The sequence below is a fragment of the Argiope bruennichi genome, chromosome 11, assembly GCF_947563725.1.
Source record: "Argiope bruennichi chromosome 11, qqArgBrue1.1, whole genome shotgun sequence".
NCBI lineage: Eukaryota > Metazoa > Arthropoda > Arachnida > Araneae > Araneidae > Argiope > Argiope bruennichi.
The window spans coordinates 6,335,831-6,358,277 of NC_079161.1; the positions used below are offsets into that span (position 1 = coordinate 6,335,831).

General features: G+C 32.2%; 1 protein-coding gene across 1 annotated transcript in view; it reads left to right on the forward strand.

Moving 5' to 3' along the window:
* The window catches only part of LOC129957664 (uncharacterized), an 85,260-nt gene extending 67,976 nt beyond the window's left edge, over nucleotides 1-17,284 (forward strand). Inside the window, exon 4 of the mRNA XM_056070111.1 lies at nucleotides 17,160-17,284. Within this exon, the coding sequence (XP_055926086.1) occupies nucleotides 17,160-17,196 (37 nt within the window). The 3' untranslated portion in view covers nucleotides 17,197-17,284. The remainder of the gene's footprint in view (nucleotides 1-17,159) is intronic.
* Nucleotides 17,285-22,447: the final 5,163 nt, after the last annotated feature.

The following is a 22,447-nucleotide window of genomic DNA, read 5'->3' on the forward strand; positions in this document are numbered from 1 at the left end:
TTATTTTTTTATTTTTAAAAGACTCCAGTGGCATAAAATGAATTAAAAAGATTGTATCATATTCGTAGATACAACATTCAATGAAAACATATTGATTTGTTCATTAAAACACAGAAAAACTGTCTATTTTTTGGAAAGACTGTTTCCTTTTTTATTTCCTCGTATTCCGTGTATTTCAATCCTTCTACAGGTTGATAGATTTTCAGTCTATTTGTTCGTGCGTATTGTTCCATATCTCGCACATGCAAACCAGAGAAATAAAATTTGCCATTACTATCACACTATTAATATAACTCAGTCGCACTGCATTTTAAATTAATTAGGTAGGCTCCGACCCGTCCGAAGGCACACGGAAAAATTTGAATGACCGGTCGCCGCGGCAGCATTAACGGGAGCTAAGCTTCAGTCTTATGAGTAATCATCGGTCAAGGTACAATCCTTCCCATAAGAGTCACATCCCATCATCGATAAGGAGTCACTGACCCCATAACATTTCCGTATCCACTAGGGCGGCAATAACCAACCATGGTAGGAAGCTTTTCCTCCCCATGGCTGAAAAGTCCTCGGGACGGAGCTCGAAGTCTGAAGGTGGCTTAAGCTGAATAAATAGGTTCATTCAATTTTGATCCCATACGAAAGGCACCATCTGGTAGTGGTTTTGAGAAAAATGTGACAGCTTTTTAATATTTTTATCAATGAAATATAATTTCAGCACTAAACAGCAGAAAGTCATTGATATAATTTTTTTCCCTTGGGTATACTGATATGTTAAAAGTGTTTTTAAATAATTTTTGTTATTTTTTTTACCTTTTCTTATTTTCTCGAAATCGTCAAAAAATTTGATGTCCAGCTCTTGGGGAAAAATCTTCCCTTCTCAGACCTCCCTGCGTTTGAAAAACTTATTTTTGGCATAATATCTATCTGTGACAAAAATAATTCAAAAACACTTTGAGCTAGATGGATGAAATTTGGAATAGGATCTTTATTCCATGTTATAGATTCCTATCAAATTCCATAGCAAAATCTATTTAGGGAAAGTCTGTCACTCCGGCTGTTCGAATATAAATGAATACAAAAACTGCAAGACAAAGAGAGCTAAATGCATTAAATTTGATACATATATTTAATATTTATAATGCATAGATACTTGAATTAAATCATACGGTAGATTGTCTGTCTGTACTTTTAGAAACATGCAAACGCGATAAATCAAAAACACTTTCACTATGTAATATACTAAATAATTATGTGACCTTCTGACTGCTATTCTGTGTCGAATTCTATTAGTTGGGAAAAAATGCACCTGAAACGCAAATTCACCTTTATTAGAGAGTGCGTGGGGAAAAAAATTGGGGGGGGGCATCGTTCTCGTTGTTTATTATGATATAATTCTGTTTAAAAATTATAGAAAACATTAAGGTATTTACTTCTCTTTTGAAATTCTTTTTCTTCAACCCAATTTAGTAAAAAATGAAGGAGTAAATGGTGTTTGTTTCAAGTGAGTCTGCATCCTATCCATCAAGCAATTCAAATACACAGTGCTTTTCCCGGATAAGGTTGTGACTCAAAGATGGATGCCGCTCCAGTCGGCAGTTTCTTTTTTAGCTGAATGATCGTTAATTCGTATACACTGAACGGTCGTATGTCCACCCCTTTGGATCACATTTTGAAAAATGTCGTGTTAGCGATACAAAAGGTGACTGACAATCAAAAATTTAAAAACATGCAGAATGTTTCTAAAATTGTAGGATAAACTTTTAAGCATGCAGAACACGCATGCAAGAATAACTCATTTTTTTAAAAAAAATAGAAATAGAAAAACATGGGGCTACAAGAGATTATTTTATCATTGCAAAGTGATTATAAAAAAAATTTTGAGGATATGAAAGTAGTTGCAAAAAAGCCATTCGAGAAAGTGGAATGCAGTTTTAGATGGTGACGTAATGTGAACGCAAGAGTGATGTGAAAAATAACAGTTCAGCTTTCGGAATGACGGTTATAGTCATAAAAATTTCAAACATTTCAAATGTCAAAGTTTTTTTGTTATTATTGCAATGTAATCCCACGATAAAAAAAAAAAAAAAAAAAAAAAAAAAGAAGAAGAAGAAGAAGACACGAGATAACAGAGCAGTCAGTGGCGGATTCACGGCAATGCGCGAAATTCTCTTTCAGTCCATTCAGTCTTACATTTAAATACGTTTTTAACGTATTAACCATTTATCTTTGGTTAATATTTTTTGGAAAATATATTTGTTTTCAACTGTCTGTTTACGATTTCTGACTTCCCGGCATCCATGTTAGCACATAATATTATCAAAGATGATATTCAGTTTCATTAATATTTTAAAAGACTAATAGGGAGTAATAATAAGATGTGAGCAATTATACTTCATAAAATGTTAATTTTATCCTACTATTTTATTATTCAAAGAATTGGTATTTTTTAACAAAAGGCTAATCACACAAAAAAGCTTTTTAATTGCCCTATTTGTGGTCCGCTTCAAGCCTAGAGATCCCAGGAAATTGCCTAGTCTGCGTAGTTGAAGCGGCATCCGCAGCATAGAAGAGGCCCGGACAGAGAAAGATGGGAAAAAATAAACAAACAGAGAAACAGCAGTTAAATGATAATAATAATTGAATTTATCACACGTTTTTCATATTGTCATTACGTTTGCAGGCAGGCTCCGGATATTTACATTTTTTTCACATATGTATACATTTAAACATGCTATAATTCACCAGAAAGCACTGCAGTCCTTGTATTCTCGCCCCATGTCCATCATGAGAGTTCTCTTTTCCTGGTCATCTTTAAAGTTTATTCATGATTTAAATTTTTTTTTATTCAATTAACATTTGGATCAAAATTAAAAAGTATTAATGAAAATGAATTAAGATAAATTTTCTTCGAGAATTATTAGCTTCCATTAGAAGAAAACATCTTTTTTGACTGATTATGTTCTTTTTTTTTTTTTTTTTTTTTTTTGAGCATTTTTCCAACACTCACTTGACTATAACCCCCTCAGTTTTGTTAACATTTTATTATTTTAGGTAATTTTTGTTAATTTAGAATTGTTTGTATTTCTTTATTATGAGGGGGTGGGGGGAAGTTCTACCTTAAACTTTGTGCTAAATGCAAAGCAATATTATCAGGTATTCATAATTCAAGAAGCGTACTTATTTATTAATTATAAGTTTAATGAATACCAAAAAAATGATTTCATGCATATTTGTTCTGCATATTAAATATTTTTTCCTGCATATATCATCGTACCTTGTGCGTTCATTGCGGTTACGGGAAAAATACACAAATACGCCAAAGTAATAAAAACACTTGAAAATTTTTAATTTCCCGCTATGAAAACTTTAACATCGCGGATCGAATTTTCGTCTGATCGTCCACTTCAAACGAAAAACGTTCTTATTTCGCTGACCTAAGAATATATTCTGCGACATTTAAACTGGAGAAAAATCTACTTTAATCCAATTTTAATAAAATAATTTATGAATCTCTTTTAATTGATCCTATTCAGCGTTCTAATGTCTATTGTCCACTTCCCGACTGCTTCGAATATTTCAAAGAGGCCGCGCAAAATTCCATTCAGCATTGTTTGTGGTTGAAAGATTTCACGGCTAATAATTAGCATGTGACAATTTTCTGTTCCATTTGGAATATTGTATTCCATTTCGCTGTCTTGTAAACGTGCGTATACGCAGCAAGTTTTCTGTTATATTTCGACCCTCTGGTGTGCTGTGGAAGTTTGGAGAGGGGAGGGTGTCATCTCAGGTGTCGTCCTTGTCATCTGACCGCGGTTCAAAATGACAAGTTCCGTCTCCAAATAGCCATTGTGTTGCTTTAAAATGGGACGTTAATATAACCAAACTGAACTAAACTGTTATGCTTCGATCTTCAATAAAATGAATGCGAGTTTAGATATCTTCCCGTTAGGCGAATAGATTCAGAGTTTAGGTGATCCCAATGGTAAAAAGTTGAGTTATCTCAATGAAGAGGCCATTAAAGAGGCTGCCAGTCGTCTTGTTCCTTGTTTAATGGGAAGTTAGGTGTACGAGAAGATGAGGAGGAAGGTCAGTGATTGACCACTTTGCGGCCAGTGACCAATTGCCTCGAAGAGGATGTCAGTTTGGTGAATCGGTCAATGTTATAGACGGACTATGCTTAAAACAGCAGTCGGCCACAACAGATCCTATCGATACTGCCACGTTCAGTGGAGGCGGGTTGGTAGACTATACAAGAGAAGAAGAGGAAATCGAATGGAATTTTTTTTTTTTTTAATTTATCTAACTTGCTGCATTTTAGAGTAATCGCGTTCGTAACCTCTCGAAGAGACAGACCCATAGAAGTCGTCCCTTTGATAGTTTGGGTCAAAACATTCGTATTAATCAACAAGACTGGATATCCGAATAAGGCATATCTCCAACATGGCAAATTTCACTCGTCTGCTCACTCACCGTTGAGTTTTTGTGCTCACAGAGAGACATTCATCATTTCAGAATTTTTATTTTTCGGATGCAGGAGGTTTAATGCGGAGATTCATCAAGATCGAATGCTTGAGAAAATAGCACACAACACTTTCACATTGCATACATGAAAGTAAGTAGAGGCGATATATGAGAAACTATGGTGAAATACTTTTAAATAGCAATACGTTTTCACCTAAAAAGCCTTGTTTATTTCGATATTTTCAGCTGAAGAAGATATAGCTCCTAAATAACGCACTAATTAAAATAATAACCAAATAATAATTACTCAGGTATAGCCCTCGTCATCTGAATGCGGTTCAAAATCGCAAAGTCCCAAATAAATGACTGTAATGTTTTCGTAAACGGGACGTTAATGTAACTAAAATGAATAAAAACTAAACCCATTTTGTTCTGATACAATGTTATTAAGTAGTTTAACTTCTGCTGGAACCGCCACTATTAAGTTCAAAATCCATATACAGACCCTCAAGTGTCTCAAGTATCTAGCATCCTTTTTATCTAATATAGTTAAAAAAATAATTTACCGTACTAAAATAAAGAATATTTTAATTCACCAAAACTAAATTTTTTCAAAACCTCAAAATGAACAGTTTTGATTTTTGTTTTAAAGTTAGCTTTGTTTTTTTATTTTATTTTATTTTTTCATTTTAGAGCAACAGTCGATGAATGAACACTTTAAATAATGAAAAAAAATAAGAGTACATTCTGTATTAATATTTTGTTTATTTTTAAAAAGATTAAAAAAGGAATTTAGAATGTGTAAAGTATTTTTATATTTCAATTTACTTTTTTGTCATAAATTTTTCAACAGCATAGTGTGTTACAAGCATTTAGAAAGCACTTGTCAGTATTAATAGGCCAGAAAAATTTGAACGAGGGTGGATTTTCATATAAAAAGAATATTTCAAGCGGTATGGATGAGGAAGTGAGCATCTAGCCAATTCGGCTTTTTGTTACTCAGCTTCTCCCTCCAGCGCTTTGGGCTGCAATAGCCTGTTGGAAATGTCTCGGCTTCGAAACCGAACGGTTTCAGGTTCGAGAAATGATCCCAGCTAGGAATCGTCAGTCTGAACCGAGTAGATTTGGAGCACGTTAAATCCGTCGAGGTCAAACGGTGCGATGTGGAATTTTGCAGAGGGGGTGCCAGTTCAGGTGTCATCCTCGTCATGTTAACCGCTGTTCAACATGACGAGGTCCGTTCCCAAATAGCCCTGGTGTTGCTTTATAAATGGGACGTTAATCTAACTAAACTAAATCTTCCTCCTTATTAGATCTGATGGTTGGAAATGTATTGTTCTATAGAAAATGTCGGACTTTTTTTTGTTTGGAAATATGAAAGTAAGAGCATTCGATCTTGTATTTCGCAATGCTTAGTCAACAAAACTTATTTCTATTGCACATCGTTTCTTAGGGACATTAGTAAATTTATCTTTATAAATATTGTTAGAGAACGCGATTCTATTTTCATTTCAAATAAATCTGAGTTCTTCGGCATCTGTTGCGAATAGTAATTAGCTGTTAAACAAAGTTTTCCTTGCCGAGGGGTGTTGTCTTTTGAAATAAAAGACAAAAAAGAAAAAGAAAAAATCGATTGAAAAAGATCTGTGATCGTGATTCGAGCCGTTTTGTTATTTCAAGCGGAGGCCGCGGCTGTCGCTACGAGACGTCCTTTAGTTTGAGGATGTCTGTAAATTGGCCTGGCAAAACATTGACAGAAAGTTAACAAAAGGGGATTCAACCGCTTAGATGGTCTAGAAAATTGAATTGTTATGCTTATTCATTTATTTATACATTTTATTTATTATTTCACTTATTCATTTATTTGAGGCGAGCGTTTTAGAAACGAGCAAAAAATGATAAAGTAATAAAACAATAATTTTTAGAAATATATTTTAATTAATCTATTAAAGTGGAATTTAAAAAATTATATTTTTGATTTTTTAAGTTAAATGTATTATTTATTGTGCAAATATTATGGAATCTTATAACCAGTTCCTCTAAAATTCATTGCCAGAAGCCACCATTTTTATAAAATCAAGTTTTTGTTATTTGAATTGGGGGTGAGGACTTCTCTGAATCCAAAAAAGCCGTTGTTTTGTACTACATCGGTCTACCTGTTAACGAGATTGGTTGAAAATTTAATATGCTAGATGGATAGACTTTGGTATGGGGTCTTTACATCCCATTTGCAGATTTCTGTGAAATGTTAGTCAAATCATTATATATGAAAATTTGTTTGTGCGTTCATCTGTCCCTTGTCTATACGAGCAAGATAACTCAAAACACCACAATAACCCAGATGGATAAAACTAAATATATCGATTTATCTTTGGAATTGTACATCTGCCTCAGAGTTTGGAAAGGTTCCATCAAAAGGTTGGCTGTCTGTTAATTTATATATTCGGTGCCCTGGTGGTGAGGTCTCGGCTTCAGAACCAGAGGATTTCCGGTTCGAGACCCGATTCCACCGAAGAACCGACGTGTAAGTGGGTCTGATACCCGTTAAATCCGTCGGGGCCAAACATCGTGCCTCTGGTGTGAAAGTTGGAGAGGGGGGTGTCAGCTCAGGTGTCGTTCTCGTCATCTGACCGCGGTTCAAAATGACGAGGTCCACCCAAAAATATCCCTAGTGTTGCCTAAAAACGGTACATTAATATAATTAAATTAAGCCAAACCATCGCCAAATTTGAATGCAAAAACTCAATGCACAACGACTTCGATAAATGAATTTGCATGTGCGGCCTTGTCATCTCCATCAGTATCGAATTTCGAATTTATAATAGTAACGAATGCAATAACATGATGACTCATTTTTCATCAAAAACATAGAAGTTTTAGCGTAGTCCAAAATGCACCGCATTACTTACGTATACAAAGAACGTCGAAAGGAGAAAATTCTGTCTGGTTTATATAATTGCTTACCTGAGAATTTGACTGCTTCGTGTGGTTTTGCGAACTTCTGTGTTCAACACATTTCGATTATTTTCCTTCTCTAGTTTTCGCTCTTTATTCCGTTGCGTGCCTGTCACAGGTGTTTGAAGCAGAGCAGGCGCATTCATTTTCGCATACAATGTGATTTTTAATTCACAATCCACTTTAATGAAATTATTTTCTTTCGAAATTTTTCTCAACCTTTGAATCTACAAAATCATAATTACGCTGCTTCTCATCACTCTCTCGTCTGAAGTAGATTACTCTGCTTGAAATATATAACAATAATTTGAATAGTTATAGGGAAAAACTGCCGAGTCCAGATCACTGTTAACAATCAGTGATAGTGATAATTTTAACACAAAACAAATAATAAAGTTGTTTCTACATTCACTGATCTTCATATCTTTTCTATAAATAAATTACTACGTAGGAAAAATATAACCAAAAAGATTGTGTCATCGGTTCAATTACGGCAGCTGATTTCCCACTCAGGACAATTAAAACAAAAGTATTTTTAGTTCTCAAATTCACATCAGCATCGTATGAATCTCGGGTCTGATGTTTTTATGCATTTCTTCGCAGACATTTTAATATTTCTTCTTCATCTTTTGTTTCGGAACCGAAGGACTTCTGGTGCGAGACCCGATTCCACCGAAGAACCGACGTGTAAGCGGGTCTGGTGCACGTCAAATCCGTCAGGACCAAACGTCCTCCCTCTCATGTGGTGTGAAAGTTTGGAGAGAAGCGTGCCAGCTCAGGTGTCGTCCTCGTCATCTGAACACGGTTCAAAATTATGAGTTCCGTTCCAAAATATCCATAGTGTTAAAACGGGATGTTAATATAACTTAGACTAAATTCCTTTGTTTACTTGCGTATGCTATAAAACTAAGACAATGATAATTAGATTTATTATCATCATTTTTATAATTAAATAGTTATCATTAGTTTCGAATTAATGTTTGATTTCTTTCACGAAATTTTTATTGCATTTTTCACTTTCGTTTGTTCCATCTCCAGTTTATAGGGACTACTTAGTCTTTGTTCCTTCTGAAACAACATTTTAATGCCCCTTCATTCTTTAGTTTCGCTTAGTTTATGAGAATTTTTGAGAGCCTTCTAAGCTATGAAACTATTTCGAAATAATTGTTTCACTGGTTCAAAAAAATCTAATTTAGTCGATTGTTTGTGAGCCATTTAACAATAACAAAACAATTACTTATCCTTATCTTCAAATTATTTTAGTAAATCGGTAATAGAAAACACTGCTAAGTGTCAATCTGCAAATTTTGCAGGAAAGTGGGAAGCAAGTTCTGGATTTCACAATTCTAGTGTTACGAGCAAAAGTGCATCTTTTAATACAATTATTCAATGCTGAATTAGTCCGCTCTAAATTGATTATTCAATATTGTGTAGACTTTGTTTCAAATTAATCACAACACGATTACTTTATTTTTCAACATATATTGTTTCCATATATAAAAAAAAGATGCAGAGAATATAAAGAAAAAAACCCTTTTTCAACAAAATTATCAAAATAGATTCAATAAACGAGCATTGTTATAGTTTACCATATTTTTACTAGCGTTTGACGGTTTTTCAAACCCGGTTTTAAAAATCCAGTTTTTTAAGGTAAATTGATCACATTTGAAAACCGGTTTTTAAATTAATAAAACAGGTTTAAGGAATTCATATTATTATGAATATTATTGAATGTTATTGGTTCTTCTTATATGTGGATTGAAGCTGAATATCCTAAACTTTTAGAACTTCATGAAGTCTTGGGACCGATTCGTGTAGCAGCTGAAGGCTCAGGGCGACGAGATACCAATTTATTAATAAGAAAAGGTATATTTGCTGTTAAATGAACTAAAAAAATTTAAACACTGAAATAAGTTTGAAATTATTATATGCCCTTGAAGAACGAATTCAAGAAAGAAGACAAGTAGAATCAGCAACTGTTTTGCTGCATTTAAAAAAAATCCACAAAACATTTCTAGTTCAGTGGAGAAATCTAGTGTTCTTTCTTTAGCTTCAAAATCCGAAATTATTAAGTTATCTGGAAAGATATTGCCTAGAATATTTCCAAATTTTTATGTGGAAAACGATTCTTATGAAGAGTAAATCGGAAGAAACTACTCATCAGAGTGATGCCTTTTTAAAAGAAGGCATGGAAAAAATTAATTCATAAGTTTCTTCAAGACCCTGAAGAAAAACTTGCAAATCCAAAGACACCGAAATCTGAATTTCATTATTTGAGGCAACTAATAAAATAATGAGATATTTGTTATTTGATGCCATGAAAACTATAAAACCAAGCTCAGTAGCTAGTGAACGAGTATTTTCAATTTCAGTTATAATATTGCGTTCAAAATAAGAGCAATAAGAGCAAGTCTTAGCCACCGCTCAGTGGATATTTTATGTTTTTTTAAAATCCTATTTTCTTCGGAGGAATTAAAATTAGTGTAAATAATATAAATATTATTTGAAACTTTTGTTTGAGTTTTCGTTATTTTGTGTAAATAATATGTATATGTATTCCTCAATTTTTTTTTTTAATTTTGACTTTGACTTTGGTATTGACTTCGTTTTTTTCTATTATTTTATATAAATTAAATAAAATATTATTATACATCTAATTCTTTGTATTTTTTTCAATTAATGTGTTCGTAGACACTTTAGTTCAAAAAATATGATTTCTTTTATTCAGGAAATTCAGAAAAAGGGAGTTTAAAGAAGTTTTGATCTAATATCTTTGACCTCTTCATGTTGAATTTCCTAACGATTGCACAACTCTCTCCTCGTATGCTAGATGCAAAGAGAAGTAGAAACCACAAATAATAGCATTCCACCTATGATCCACTGTGCGGGTTAGAGAAAATAAAACTTGGCGATATCTATTTCTTTCGATATCTATTTAAAGAATTCCAATTGAAATTTCTGTCTATCAATTACCCGATAGCTTGTCTAATGCGAGCACCGGAGAAGTGACTCTCTTCGAATGAAAAATCGTCCGCTTTGTAATAGGAATAGGAAACTCTGAGAGCACGTGCTTTTTCCCATCAGCTCTCAAAAATGAAACTAGAGATTAGGTGTCATTTCGGAAAACGATCGCACATTTCATAGAGATCGATTATCAAAAGTATGGATTTCGGAGAACGGTATGGCAACAGCGATGTGCGCTCTCACGTTGAAGGAGTAATCGAAGTTCTCTCAGGATAGTGAAATTAAAAAGAAAGGAAAGATTCCCCGTGTCATTTTAATGCAGTCTTTGTCTTCTCAGGTGGAAAATGAACCTTTTAATGCTTTCGTTTTGATTGCCGATTTTTTTTTAATGCTAGTACTTAGAGAATCTAGAAAGGGGGATGGAGAGTTTTTAAAAAAATTCTGACTGAGAAAGGCAGCACAGAGAGAAATTCTGTCTGGTTTTCTAATATATAATATTATATAAATGCAGAAAGAGCAAAACGAGTAATAATTAGTGTTAAATAGATCAAAGAATCAGAAACTAACATACAACAAATTTAAATGAATAGTCATTGTCCCTGGAACGCTGCCCTCAATGCTGCACTTCTAAAAAATCAAATGTTTTTTTTTTATTTACAAAAGATTACAAATTAGCATAACCCTTATTTATAAAAGCAATTAGTATAATCATTTATTACAAAAAAATTAGTGTAATCATTATTTATAAAATTAGTATAACCATTATTTAGAAAAGAAATTAGTATAAAAATTATTTACAAAAGAAATTAGTATCACCATTAGTAAAACCAGTATTTACAACATAAATTTGTATAATTATTGGTATCATCATTATTTACAAAGGAAATAGTATAACCATTATTTACATAAAGAATTTAGTATAGTATACAAAAAAAATTAATATAAACATCAATTAAATGTGACAAAAAAAAACCAAGAATTTGACATTCACTATCAACACCAGGTGAGAATTCAGAATGGAAATTTTCCTGCGAGAGGTGAAAGTGACGTGTAAAAAATTGACCCTTCGCAACCCAAATTGCCGTGAAGTGGATAGTCCTAGAAAATTGGTACACAGTAAAAAATCAATATACACGTGTTATAAAAGTTACAAAAAATCAAACTCAGCTTCAAATCCACAAAAAGATATATATACTGAAAATTAAGAAAAAAAAATATCAGTGAAAGGAATATAAATAACCAAAAGAATGCAGTCATGCCAAATACCTATGAAGCAAATACCTGTGAGCAGCATCCTAGACAACGAACGAACTTTCTTTGTTATTCTGTACAACTCCTACACAAATTCTAACGCTGTCTATTAAATTCAAGAGGAAATATGAAGTAAAAAAAAAAAGAAGATTCAGATCAAAAGTTGCAGAAATATCTGAATACATACTCTCGGCAAAGAAAATGGTCTGTTAAAATTCCACCAAACCCGCCCTGACCAACATTCAATGTTGCAATAGTTTTTTTTTTTTTTTTTTTTTTTTTTGGAAAATCTTTGTAGTATAGGTTCCTGAAAGATTTATTTGTTGCATATATATAAGAATCTCTGCTATTATAGACGTTTTAATTCTGCTAAATTGTCAAAAAAAATCACAATTTAGTCAAATTGAAAAAAAAAAAAAATGTTGAGTTTTTCGATAATATTGTTCGCAAATTTCCATATAGACCTCTGGAATGCCTGAATCTGAAAATCTCGAATTTCAGGGGAACTTGCTTTACAAGAGTGTAAAACATACCCATGAATTGTAGCGACAATTGACAAGAAATTTTTAATTCACGTTACGTTCGATGTTCTGCACCTGAAATGGCAATCCGCCAAAAGTGTTATGTAACGTTCCTGAAATTTAAAAAGCAGTATTTAGATTGAACCACATGATTCTCAAAATTTAAAGTAATCTTCCCAAGAAATAATTTTTTGTTATGATAACAACTTTATCAAAGGACATATTAGTGAAATTGAAGTACACTGCGCCCAAAAACTAGAGAATATTTCAAAATGAATACGAAGAGATAAAGAAAAGCATTCGATTTTTATTGCTAAGCTACAGCATCAGAAGAACAATCTGCAAACTCGTCTGTTCATTGCACTGGAAACAGAATCCGGCAAACCGCTCTGTGTTCCCAGCTCCATGGGGACTCCGCGGGGCAAAAGAGGAATCTGTGTAATACAGATGTTGGCAGACTTTTCCAGGGTGCGGTCAACTTCTAATTTTTTCAAGGTGTTGCAGTCCACCCCGTGGCGTACGTGTGGTGAGCTAAAAGAAAGGCCCACAATATTTATTATAACATTTATTATAACAAATAAACATTTGCCGACGAATCATGCTTTTCTTAACTTCGAACTTAACTACCAACTTTTTTCCTAATATTCCTTATTTATACAAATTTCCTAATATTCCTTACATTATCAACAAATTTCGAAATTACATAATAGTTGGAAAATATTTTGAAATAAATTTCTTTAATAGTTTAATATTTTTAATTCTTCCATCATCTTAAAAACTAACTAGCATAATTTTTTTTCGTATGGAAACAAAAAAATATTTTCAATATATATTTCTGTGCATTGAATATTTTTGTAAGAACCTTTTAAGTTCGATAAAGACTCGATTGATGTTTTAACAAAAAGGCAGACAATTATACGGATTTGAAGACTGAATTACAACCGTATCACGGGAGTTGTTTTAATGAATTGTGTAAAGTCTGCAGACATGAAATGAGGAGTTCCAACTCTCCCAATTATGGCAACACCTACAACTTCCCAAATGAGCAATCAAACAGCGATGCGATTCACAACCTTTTTTCGCGCCTGAGTGCAGCCGGTTCGTATCGTGGAACGAATGCCCGAATTGTTGCATTCCGCCTTAATAGCCCGATATGACTTAAGAAATGATGGCGCCCATTACGTGGCTTTTCTTGATTGGACGATGAACCAGAGTTCTTTGTTTCTTCATTGCCAGAACCAACATTCTAATGAGATCGTTAAAAGGAAATCACTTCCGGCGTGGCAGAATGAAAAAGAATAGGGAGGAGGGGGGATGTATCGTTTAGTTTAGTGGAAATGCAGCTGCTTTTTGGAGCGAAACCTTTTGTTTTACATCCGTTAGGTGTGAAAAGTGCTCCGTTATCTATTTAATTGATGGTGCAGCATTTTTGTGCAAATTGCAATATAAATATCGATCAATATTCCTGTTTGAACTGTCAATACTGAATGCATTTTTATTTGTCTCTCAGGCAAAAACGAATGTCAAAATTATTTTATCTAAATTTGTTTTGTTTATTTCAAACTAAGCAGAGTCACCAGTATCTCAGAAATAAAAAGAGTAGGTAATAATGTATTTAATGAGTGAGAGTCTTTTGTAATATAGAAACATCATTAAGCAGTATAGTTTCAGAAACAGATTAAATAAGATTCCAGGTACTTATTATAGTTTTCTTTAAGAGTAAATAATTAACTCAAGATTCAAATTTAATTTTTTTTTTTTTTTTTTTTTTTTGCATACAAAGGGCACGAATAGAAAGAGAAAGTATTCTGCTCATCAAAAATTTGGAACTCTTAGTTTTGACAAATCCTAACGTTTCAAACATCAATGAGTGCAAAAACATATTTTTTAAAATTATGTCTGTCTGTGAACCCGATCATTCACAAACACTTTGGGTTAGACGGACGAAATTTGGTAAATGAATTTAACTCCAAATTTTTAGATTTCAATGAAATTTTAAAAGTAATCCCGCAAGTAGTAATCGGTAGCTAACAATAATCACTGCACACAAAGCGGCCAGACAGAATTCAGCAGGAGGTGGGAATCTTCGTAGCCACTCTATACGGCCTTTCTAAACGCCTGCAAGTCACCACTGTCTCCTCGCTTTAGCTGCATCCAATTGCCAACTCACTACTTTACAATTGGCTACTCCACACGTGAGTCGATGTTACTTTTATAATAAGACACACGGCTCATTTCAACAATCGCTTGATCTCAACTCCACGCTTGCGCTTCGCTGGACTGATCCAACTGATTCGCTTTTAATTTGCTATGCTACTCTAAACCTCTCGGCGACTCCCTACACGACTGTTTTCAGCTTGGATTGCTGGTCTTTTATAGCTCCCGGAGCAGGGCAAAGAAGGTTCTGGAACAATCAGGCATATCTCAGTTTCTATTGCATCTGTCTCCAAATTTCTTGAGGATTCTATTATTATCTATTTTGTCGTCAAATGGTCGCCAAGTTTTTTGCTAATCCTTGGGATCACTGAATTGGCATCCGATCAGCATCCAACAGAGTTGATCGTAAAACGATCTTTCCAGTGATTGAACTAACAGAGCTGGGAAGCAACATTACAGATTCGTAACAATATACTATGAAGCACGCAACTCTCATGGGCCGTGAGAAATAATGAAACTGAGGATTGGTGACATTCGCGGCCTTGTCCACTGTTTTAATGGTGGCGGGAGAGGAATAACACATTTATTTGAGAGTATAACGAGAAAGTTTTGTGGAGACTAGTCCTACTAGTTTTTCTATTTATTTATGAATTTTTGCAAATTATTGCGTTTTAGATCACCATGAGTTCCAAAGACATGTTTTTGGAAGCAACTCTGTCTGTCTTAACTTTAATATTGTGTGAGAGAGATAGATTAAATCTTATAATGATTCACGATACAATCGAACAGTGGCATAAAAATTGTCTCTGATCATGGATAACGATACCGATTTAGCTATGCGTGTGCAATCCAGAAGAAAACTAACCAGTCATACCACAAAGGTTAAACGATCCTATTGGTGTAGAGAAAACAATCACAATTCCTAAACACGCGCTTTCAGTTTCTGGTCTGATTCTACCTCACTCACGTCATGTAATGAATGAAAAATTCGATTGCATACCAATCTGTGATGGATTTCAACTGCACAAAATTAGTCGTATTTTGAAACATTTACAAGAAAAATCTAAAAAGGCAACCTAAATAATTAATGGATAACCAAATCTCCAAATCTAAATTTTTAAGTATTGCATCTCCAAGTTTGGATATCCGCCATTATTCAGACGGCTAATTCTCTTAATGAAGCAAACGACGCCAAATGAATAGTTTAGTTTAGTTGTATCAACCACTTAACACGTAAACCCGAGTATGATTCGGGTACGAGTTACTGGCAAATTTGTGCAAGCCCGAGTTCAGCTCGGGCCTTTAAAATTTTATGGTTATTCTTCTATGCAACAACGAACGTGGAAAAAAAACTGTTTTGTGTTTTTACGAAAACACGAAAGTTTCTGTGGTTTTTGATCGTTTTGCTTTCTTAAACCTATTGAGAGAAATTGTTTCATTTTTGCTTTTGCATTACATGATATTTAGACCATTCTGACCTCTCATTTTTACTATGAATAATTTTTATTTCAAGATTTTAATACATTCCATATTTATTTCAGACGTTTCATTGAATTTCCAAAAATTTCATATATCTCCAGATCATGTATTGCCAAATATAGATCACAAAAATAGTTTCAAAATAAAACGCCATTTCTGCTTGTATTTTTGCTAACTTAAAAATGCATATGTACTGTAATGTCTATACTGCTAACTCAATAATTATACGTATATCGATTGAATGACTGCTTTTTAGCATAATTTTTATAACCGAGAAAAATTAAATTAGTGTTCGAAATTATGAATCCTGCCCGAATCTGCCTGTATGTCGGATTGTAACTGTGCAGATCAGAGAGAGAGTGTACTGTTAATTCAAATAAATAGAACATTTCCTTTAATTCTTCAAAAAAATGTTATTACAGTTAATTTTAGAATATTTAAAATTTTTAACAACAAAATGATAACAAAAAAGAAAGTCATTATTTTAATAATTCAGATCACTTTTTTTAAAATTGCTCACAATGTGATGAAAATTAATTCAATAACGTTGCAAATGTTTTCAAGCAATTCTTTTAAATCAATTCTTTGTTTAACGAATATCCTTCTTCAACTATTTATTATACATTTGCATATTTGAAAAAGTGATTTCCAAACTATTATTAATTTAAATATTAGAGTTATTTTTTATAATAATTGTTTGCAGCCAGTAAATAAAATTACTAAAAGATACATATTTAATTGATCAAAATAAGAATTAGTTCCAAAATAACTAGAAAAAAATAGGAGACACAACAAATATGATTACAATAATTTATATATTCACTCAAGATAGATTTTGTACTACATTTATTTTAAAAGTATATCAACGCACAAATGATTTTCGTTCAATTTTGAGAAATAAATGAATAGCAAATGCAATTTCTTTAAAAAAAAAATTTGGTTAAATAGAATTAACGCTTCAGAAAATTTAATTTCCATTTTGATAAACGGAAAAAAAAGATTCCAAGACAAAACACAGACTTACATAAAATAGTTTTTACATTATAAATATTTATTTTTATTTTCAAGAAAATAAACAAAATTTCTCAAAAAGTTTTCGATGAGTTAGATAATAATAATATATTTACTGAATTGAATTGCTAATAACTGAGCCCATTTTATTGCAACAAATTTATCTAGCAGACCATTTTATTTCAATCTAAATCTAAATGCAAACGATTTTCTAAAATTTTTCCATCATATATTCTGGAAGAAAGATTTTGAAGTATAAGAAATAAAATCCAATAAAAAATGTTTTCTACCAAACATCTTTTTTTTTTTTCAATTCTGTTATTGCATTTCTTCATTTTATTGATTTTCTCTTACTTTTTGCAGGAAAGATGTGTCATCTTCTGACCAGGTTCTGAATTGAAGAAGACATATTCTCCACCATAGTTGAAGAAATGGATTAGAGTTTTTTGATCGAAGCGATATTTATGTATCTGTATAAGGAAATAAATCTGGACAATAAAATCTTACTTTCAATGTGAAGTGTATTTTTATTGCATTTGGATTTCGAAATGAGCACTTTCTTTCATTTAAAATGACGGCCCCCCATTAAAAATTTTGATATAATGAATAGTTAAGTAGCAAAGAAAGGAATATTCTTTAAAAAAAATAGAAAACATTTTACTTTTCTGAATTTTTTTATCAAAAATATTCTTAATGTTATGTTATTTTTATTGCATTATTATTATTTTTAACTAAATGATACAATATTATTGATGTATAGAGCTATTTCATTCTCATTCAACTTAATGTCCAGTATAATATATATTTTTAGTTTTAGAATTTTGACAATTAATTGAAATAAGTTTAATAAAAATACTTTCGACAGTGAATTAAGTAGAAGATTTTTTTATTTCAATTATTTTTTTCTTACTTTTCTTCAATTTATATTCGATGGAATTTCAATCGTTGCAGTTCTAGACATTGGAAATACGTAATTCTAGTCCATAATGTCAAAATAATTCGATAGCTTCACATTTATTTTATTTCATTTATATTTATGACGCTACTAAGTCGCATATAAAATCAATAAATAAACAACTATTTAAATAAACATTATACAATGGTTGGATTAAATACAGAATGTAAACTGCGCCTGAAAACTGCCACTTTGAAAACATCATCCATTCATTTTTTCACTCGTTCTTGTCAATAAAAATAACTGTTGATCTATCCTTAATGACTCAGAAACTATTCCAATTCAGAGTTGTAAGTTAATTGACATTCATTCAATTGATATGCACAGTCGAGATGGCAGGGCTGAATATTTGAAATTTCAAAAGTAGCGTGACTATATTGTATGAATAGTAAAAATTAAGTAATAAGTAAAATTATGTAAGTAAAAAATTAAGTATATCTCAAGATTTAATTTTTATAGAATAAATCAAATAATTATTTTAGCTTATTCGTTAAAAACTTTTTATTTATCAAACAATGAAAAACAAAACGTTTCAGTTAAAAGTGGAATAATTTTGGAACAATTGTTTCCAATCCAGGACAAAGTTTCTAAATTTGGAATTGCCCCACTTCATTCAGAGCGTGAAGTTATTTGTTTATTCCTTATTTTATGCGCAGATATTTTTAATTGTAAGTTTGTTTCCTTAGTTTATTTATTTTATATTCACAAGAAAGACTAAAAAGGAAAATGATTTTTTTTTTTACCTTTTTCATATATTTTTAATCGATTCGACTTGTTCCATGTTTATAAATGATTTTCCATGTATTTGAGATTTTCTAATACACACAGATAATACATTATTTAAATATTTTCAAAATTTCACTATCAATCGATTGATTTAATTAATTTTTAATCCATATGAGTAACAACAATTGCGCCGGCGACCTGGCCTAGGAGTAGCGCGTCTTTCCCGTGAACTGGACTTCCCGGTTAGGGCATGGTTGTTCTCTATCCTGTGTTCTATCTGTGAGGTGTGTGAAAGAGCTCCCTTGTAAAAAAGGATTGTGCAAGCGAATGTGTGTGGCATCTTCTTCATATGAGCTAGAAGTCAGACTTCCGTCTTCGGGTACTCAGGGGCCTTTGCCCTCAGAAGCTACAGCACACTCGGCTTAAATCGCTGACAGCTCTGTCAGAGGGCTTGTAAAGTGCTATAAATAACAACAACATTTGCAAGGGAATTTGAGAAAATAATTGATTTATCGTTCCATATGATGAATCACAAATTAAAAACTTAAAATTTAAAAATAATTGCAATAAAAAATTTTATACTTTTAACAACATTAATAAAAAATTTTATTAAATTTATTGATTTTTTTAATATTTAATGCTACACGGTTATATTATATAGTTTTGTAAAACATTAAAATTAGAACGAGTTTATGCTGTTAATAGGATGGATGACTCGTAAAATGTGTATACCTCTGCTATAAAAGTCAAATTTATAAAAAGGTAGACATTCCAAGACAATCAGGGACACTTTACTCTTTGACCACGTACTAATGCCTGTACTAATGCGACATTTACAAAGTCTTCTCAGCGTCATTTGCAGCGTGAAGAATTTAGCGCGCGGCAGCATTACAAAAGGCATAAATCGAACCTCGAGTTAGAATTCCGCGGCTCATTAGCGTTGAAGCTCAGAAGTAGAGTTTTCCGAATGAAATATTTTGGCATGAAACAGAGATTATGAGAAGGTCCATCTATCTTAGAAATGAACAGCGTGCTGTTTTGATTTGAATTCCAAAATGACAGGGAATCATTAATTCCAAAAAATTAGTTTCTTCTTTTCAGTACTTTAACAAAAGAATGTCATAAAGAATATTTTTTCCTATTTTTCAAATTTAATTTATTTACACCTCGCTTCCCTATTTTTCAAATTTACCTTATTTACACCTTATTTCCCTATTTACACAAATTCCAAAGTCCTTGAGGAAGGACAAAGCGTCAAAACAAGAACAGCCACCGACACCAACCGCTCCTCCAGAAAATAGTTAAATACTATACCTTTTTGGGATACACAATAGTTATACAAAAACAAAATTTTACAATAAATATTCAATTTCAAATGATAAAACTTCAGCAATAATATCGATACATGGTTGTTTTTTTTCTACGTTTAGAGAAGTCTTTAATGATAGGGTCCACAGTTCCTTCTGAAGTTCCATATTGGCAAAGCAATTCATTACCAAAGAACCAACAATGATTAATACTAAATATAATTTGGCAGCATAATTTTTTTTAATCTCTTTCTATGCGATTTGTTTTAATTGTGTGAAAGAATTCCCTTATTTTCACAATTTTATAATTTAACTTGAATCTACAATAAGATCTACAATCGACCTCGAATTTAACTTGAATCTACAATAGACCTCGAATTTAACTTGAATCTACAGCATTATCTTCTATATCTATTAGAATTTCCTTCATTTTTCTAGCTGACTCTGGTGATATGAAAGACCGCGGTCCACTAACGGCTAGGATGGCAATATGAGAGATAGTCACTCTACTTTTTAAAATTATGCATGTACTCGTAGATATACATTTAAGTGCTTTATAATTTGATTAAAAAAAACACGCTTTCATTTTAGATGTTTTTCTTTCTATTAGTTGGACCCAAATTTTAATTCAAAAATCCGATTCTCATGTTGCATTCTGGAATCATCGCATTTTCATACAAGAGAATAGAAAGGCCGATAATTTATTCACTGACTAAGTTCAAAATCTATATCTCGTCTATATTTCTGATGATACTGAGCGATACCCAGACCTATCCAGAGGCCATGCGGGAAACTTGATGGGGTCGCCGAAGAGCAACTCCACCGAGCACGAAGGAACAAACGACACTTGATGACATTAGACCCTTGCAAACAATAAAGAGCCCTCTAGAAAAAACGCATATTGGTACAGGAAAAAAACAAAAAAGGAACATTAAATTTTACATTACATATTAAATTGCGAAACAATAAAAATGCATAAAATATATTAAATGTTCGTTAACTTTTTACATAAGAAGAGAGCTATATATAAAAGATTTGACAAAATGTTCTTAATAGAAGTTTTAATGACTGGAATTTTATGAGTTCTTCGTCTTCAAGAGACATTCAATTTCTTGCCATCTGAGTCTGTGTTCTCGCCATAATGCACAGGCTTTGGTCGCGTGATTTATAGATCCTTCTTCGGTGCCAAGTTAGCACAGAAAGGCAACTCTCACAAGTTGACTTTGGTCAAATAAATGACTTTGATGCAAGAAAATAAATCATGGTCAGTATATATTTGGTTAAGATAAAAATCATCCTCAATTCGGTTGACAGAAACGTTTTTAAAATATTGTGCATATTTCTGATGATAAAAATTAACATCGAACCCCGGAAATAAAGAAGTAAGTAAAATGTATATTGGCCTTTCTTCAATACATTAAGAATACTTGAATCGGGGGGAGAATATTTCCATTGGTTATCGGAAGCAACAGGGAGCTGATGCACAGCAACTTTTCCACAACTCGTCATGCACGTTGCAGAATCCATTCTTCAAATTTCAATGAAAATATATATTGCTTTTCATTATTTGTTAATCAACTTCAAAAGCAAAATTTTTTATTTTCATTTTTTTTTAATTTTTAATTTATAATTCGGTATTACGCATGCTATGCAATCTGGAAAACAATTTATCCTCACTTTCACGACCAGGCATCACAAGTACGGAATCAATCGATATAATGTAATTAATTAGAGTTTCTGAACCATATCTGGTAAAAGTGATTAATCGATTTATTACATTGATCAGTTATTATTAATACTAACCGCAGTTAGTATTAATAATATTATTACTGATGACCGCGATGACTGATGCTGACCGTAACAAATATATTGATAATTCTGCACTTAAAACATCAAAATGATGCATCGTCATTGACAATCTCAGACGCATGAATGCCAAATGAAAAATTTATTACGAAATTCATCATTACAAACATGAAACTTTTTAGATGAAAAAAATGTCAATAACCATAAAAGGATTTCGAATTCATTGATATACTATGCGAAAAAAAAAAAAAGAATTTTCTGAAAATTGAAGACAGATTTTCATTTTCCTGAGAACAAACAGTGTCCAGATGAGAAGTTGAAATTTTAAGTTAGATTTCCGTTTTTAAATCTGTTTTGAAACAACATAAATATTGTTGCAGATCTAACTGACTAATTTTGAATCGTGGCCCTCCAAGCAGCGCCCCAAATATCCGTACCTCAATCAGGGAATTACATTTGACCACAATGGATTTATATTCGATCTTTCCCGTTCGAATGGCGGTTTTTCGATGGAATCGGACTTCGGACATGGAATTTTCGATTTATTATTAACCAAGACTTGTACTTTCAAGTGCTGTGTGATGAGAATTCTAATTCATATTTGTCAAAAATAAACAATGAAACATTTGTGTCTCAAAAAAAAGCCATAGTCAATGCAAGGTTTCCAAAGTTTCTCTTTGGTGAAGTCTTTTGGAACAATTGCTTATTTGAACAGAAACATTGTAGTTTTCTATATTGAAGGTTCTAGATTTGTTTATCTTTTTATTCTTTCACATTTCCATTGCTTTAGTTTAAAAAAATAAACAGATGTAGACACTTTGTTTTTGCAGCCACTATTTCTGAAAACATCGCAAAAA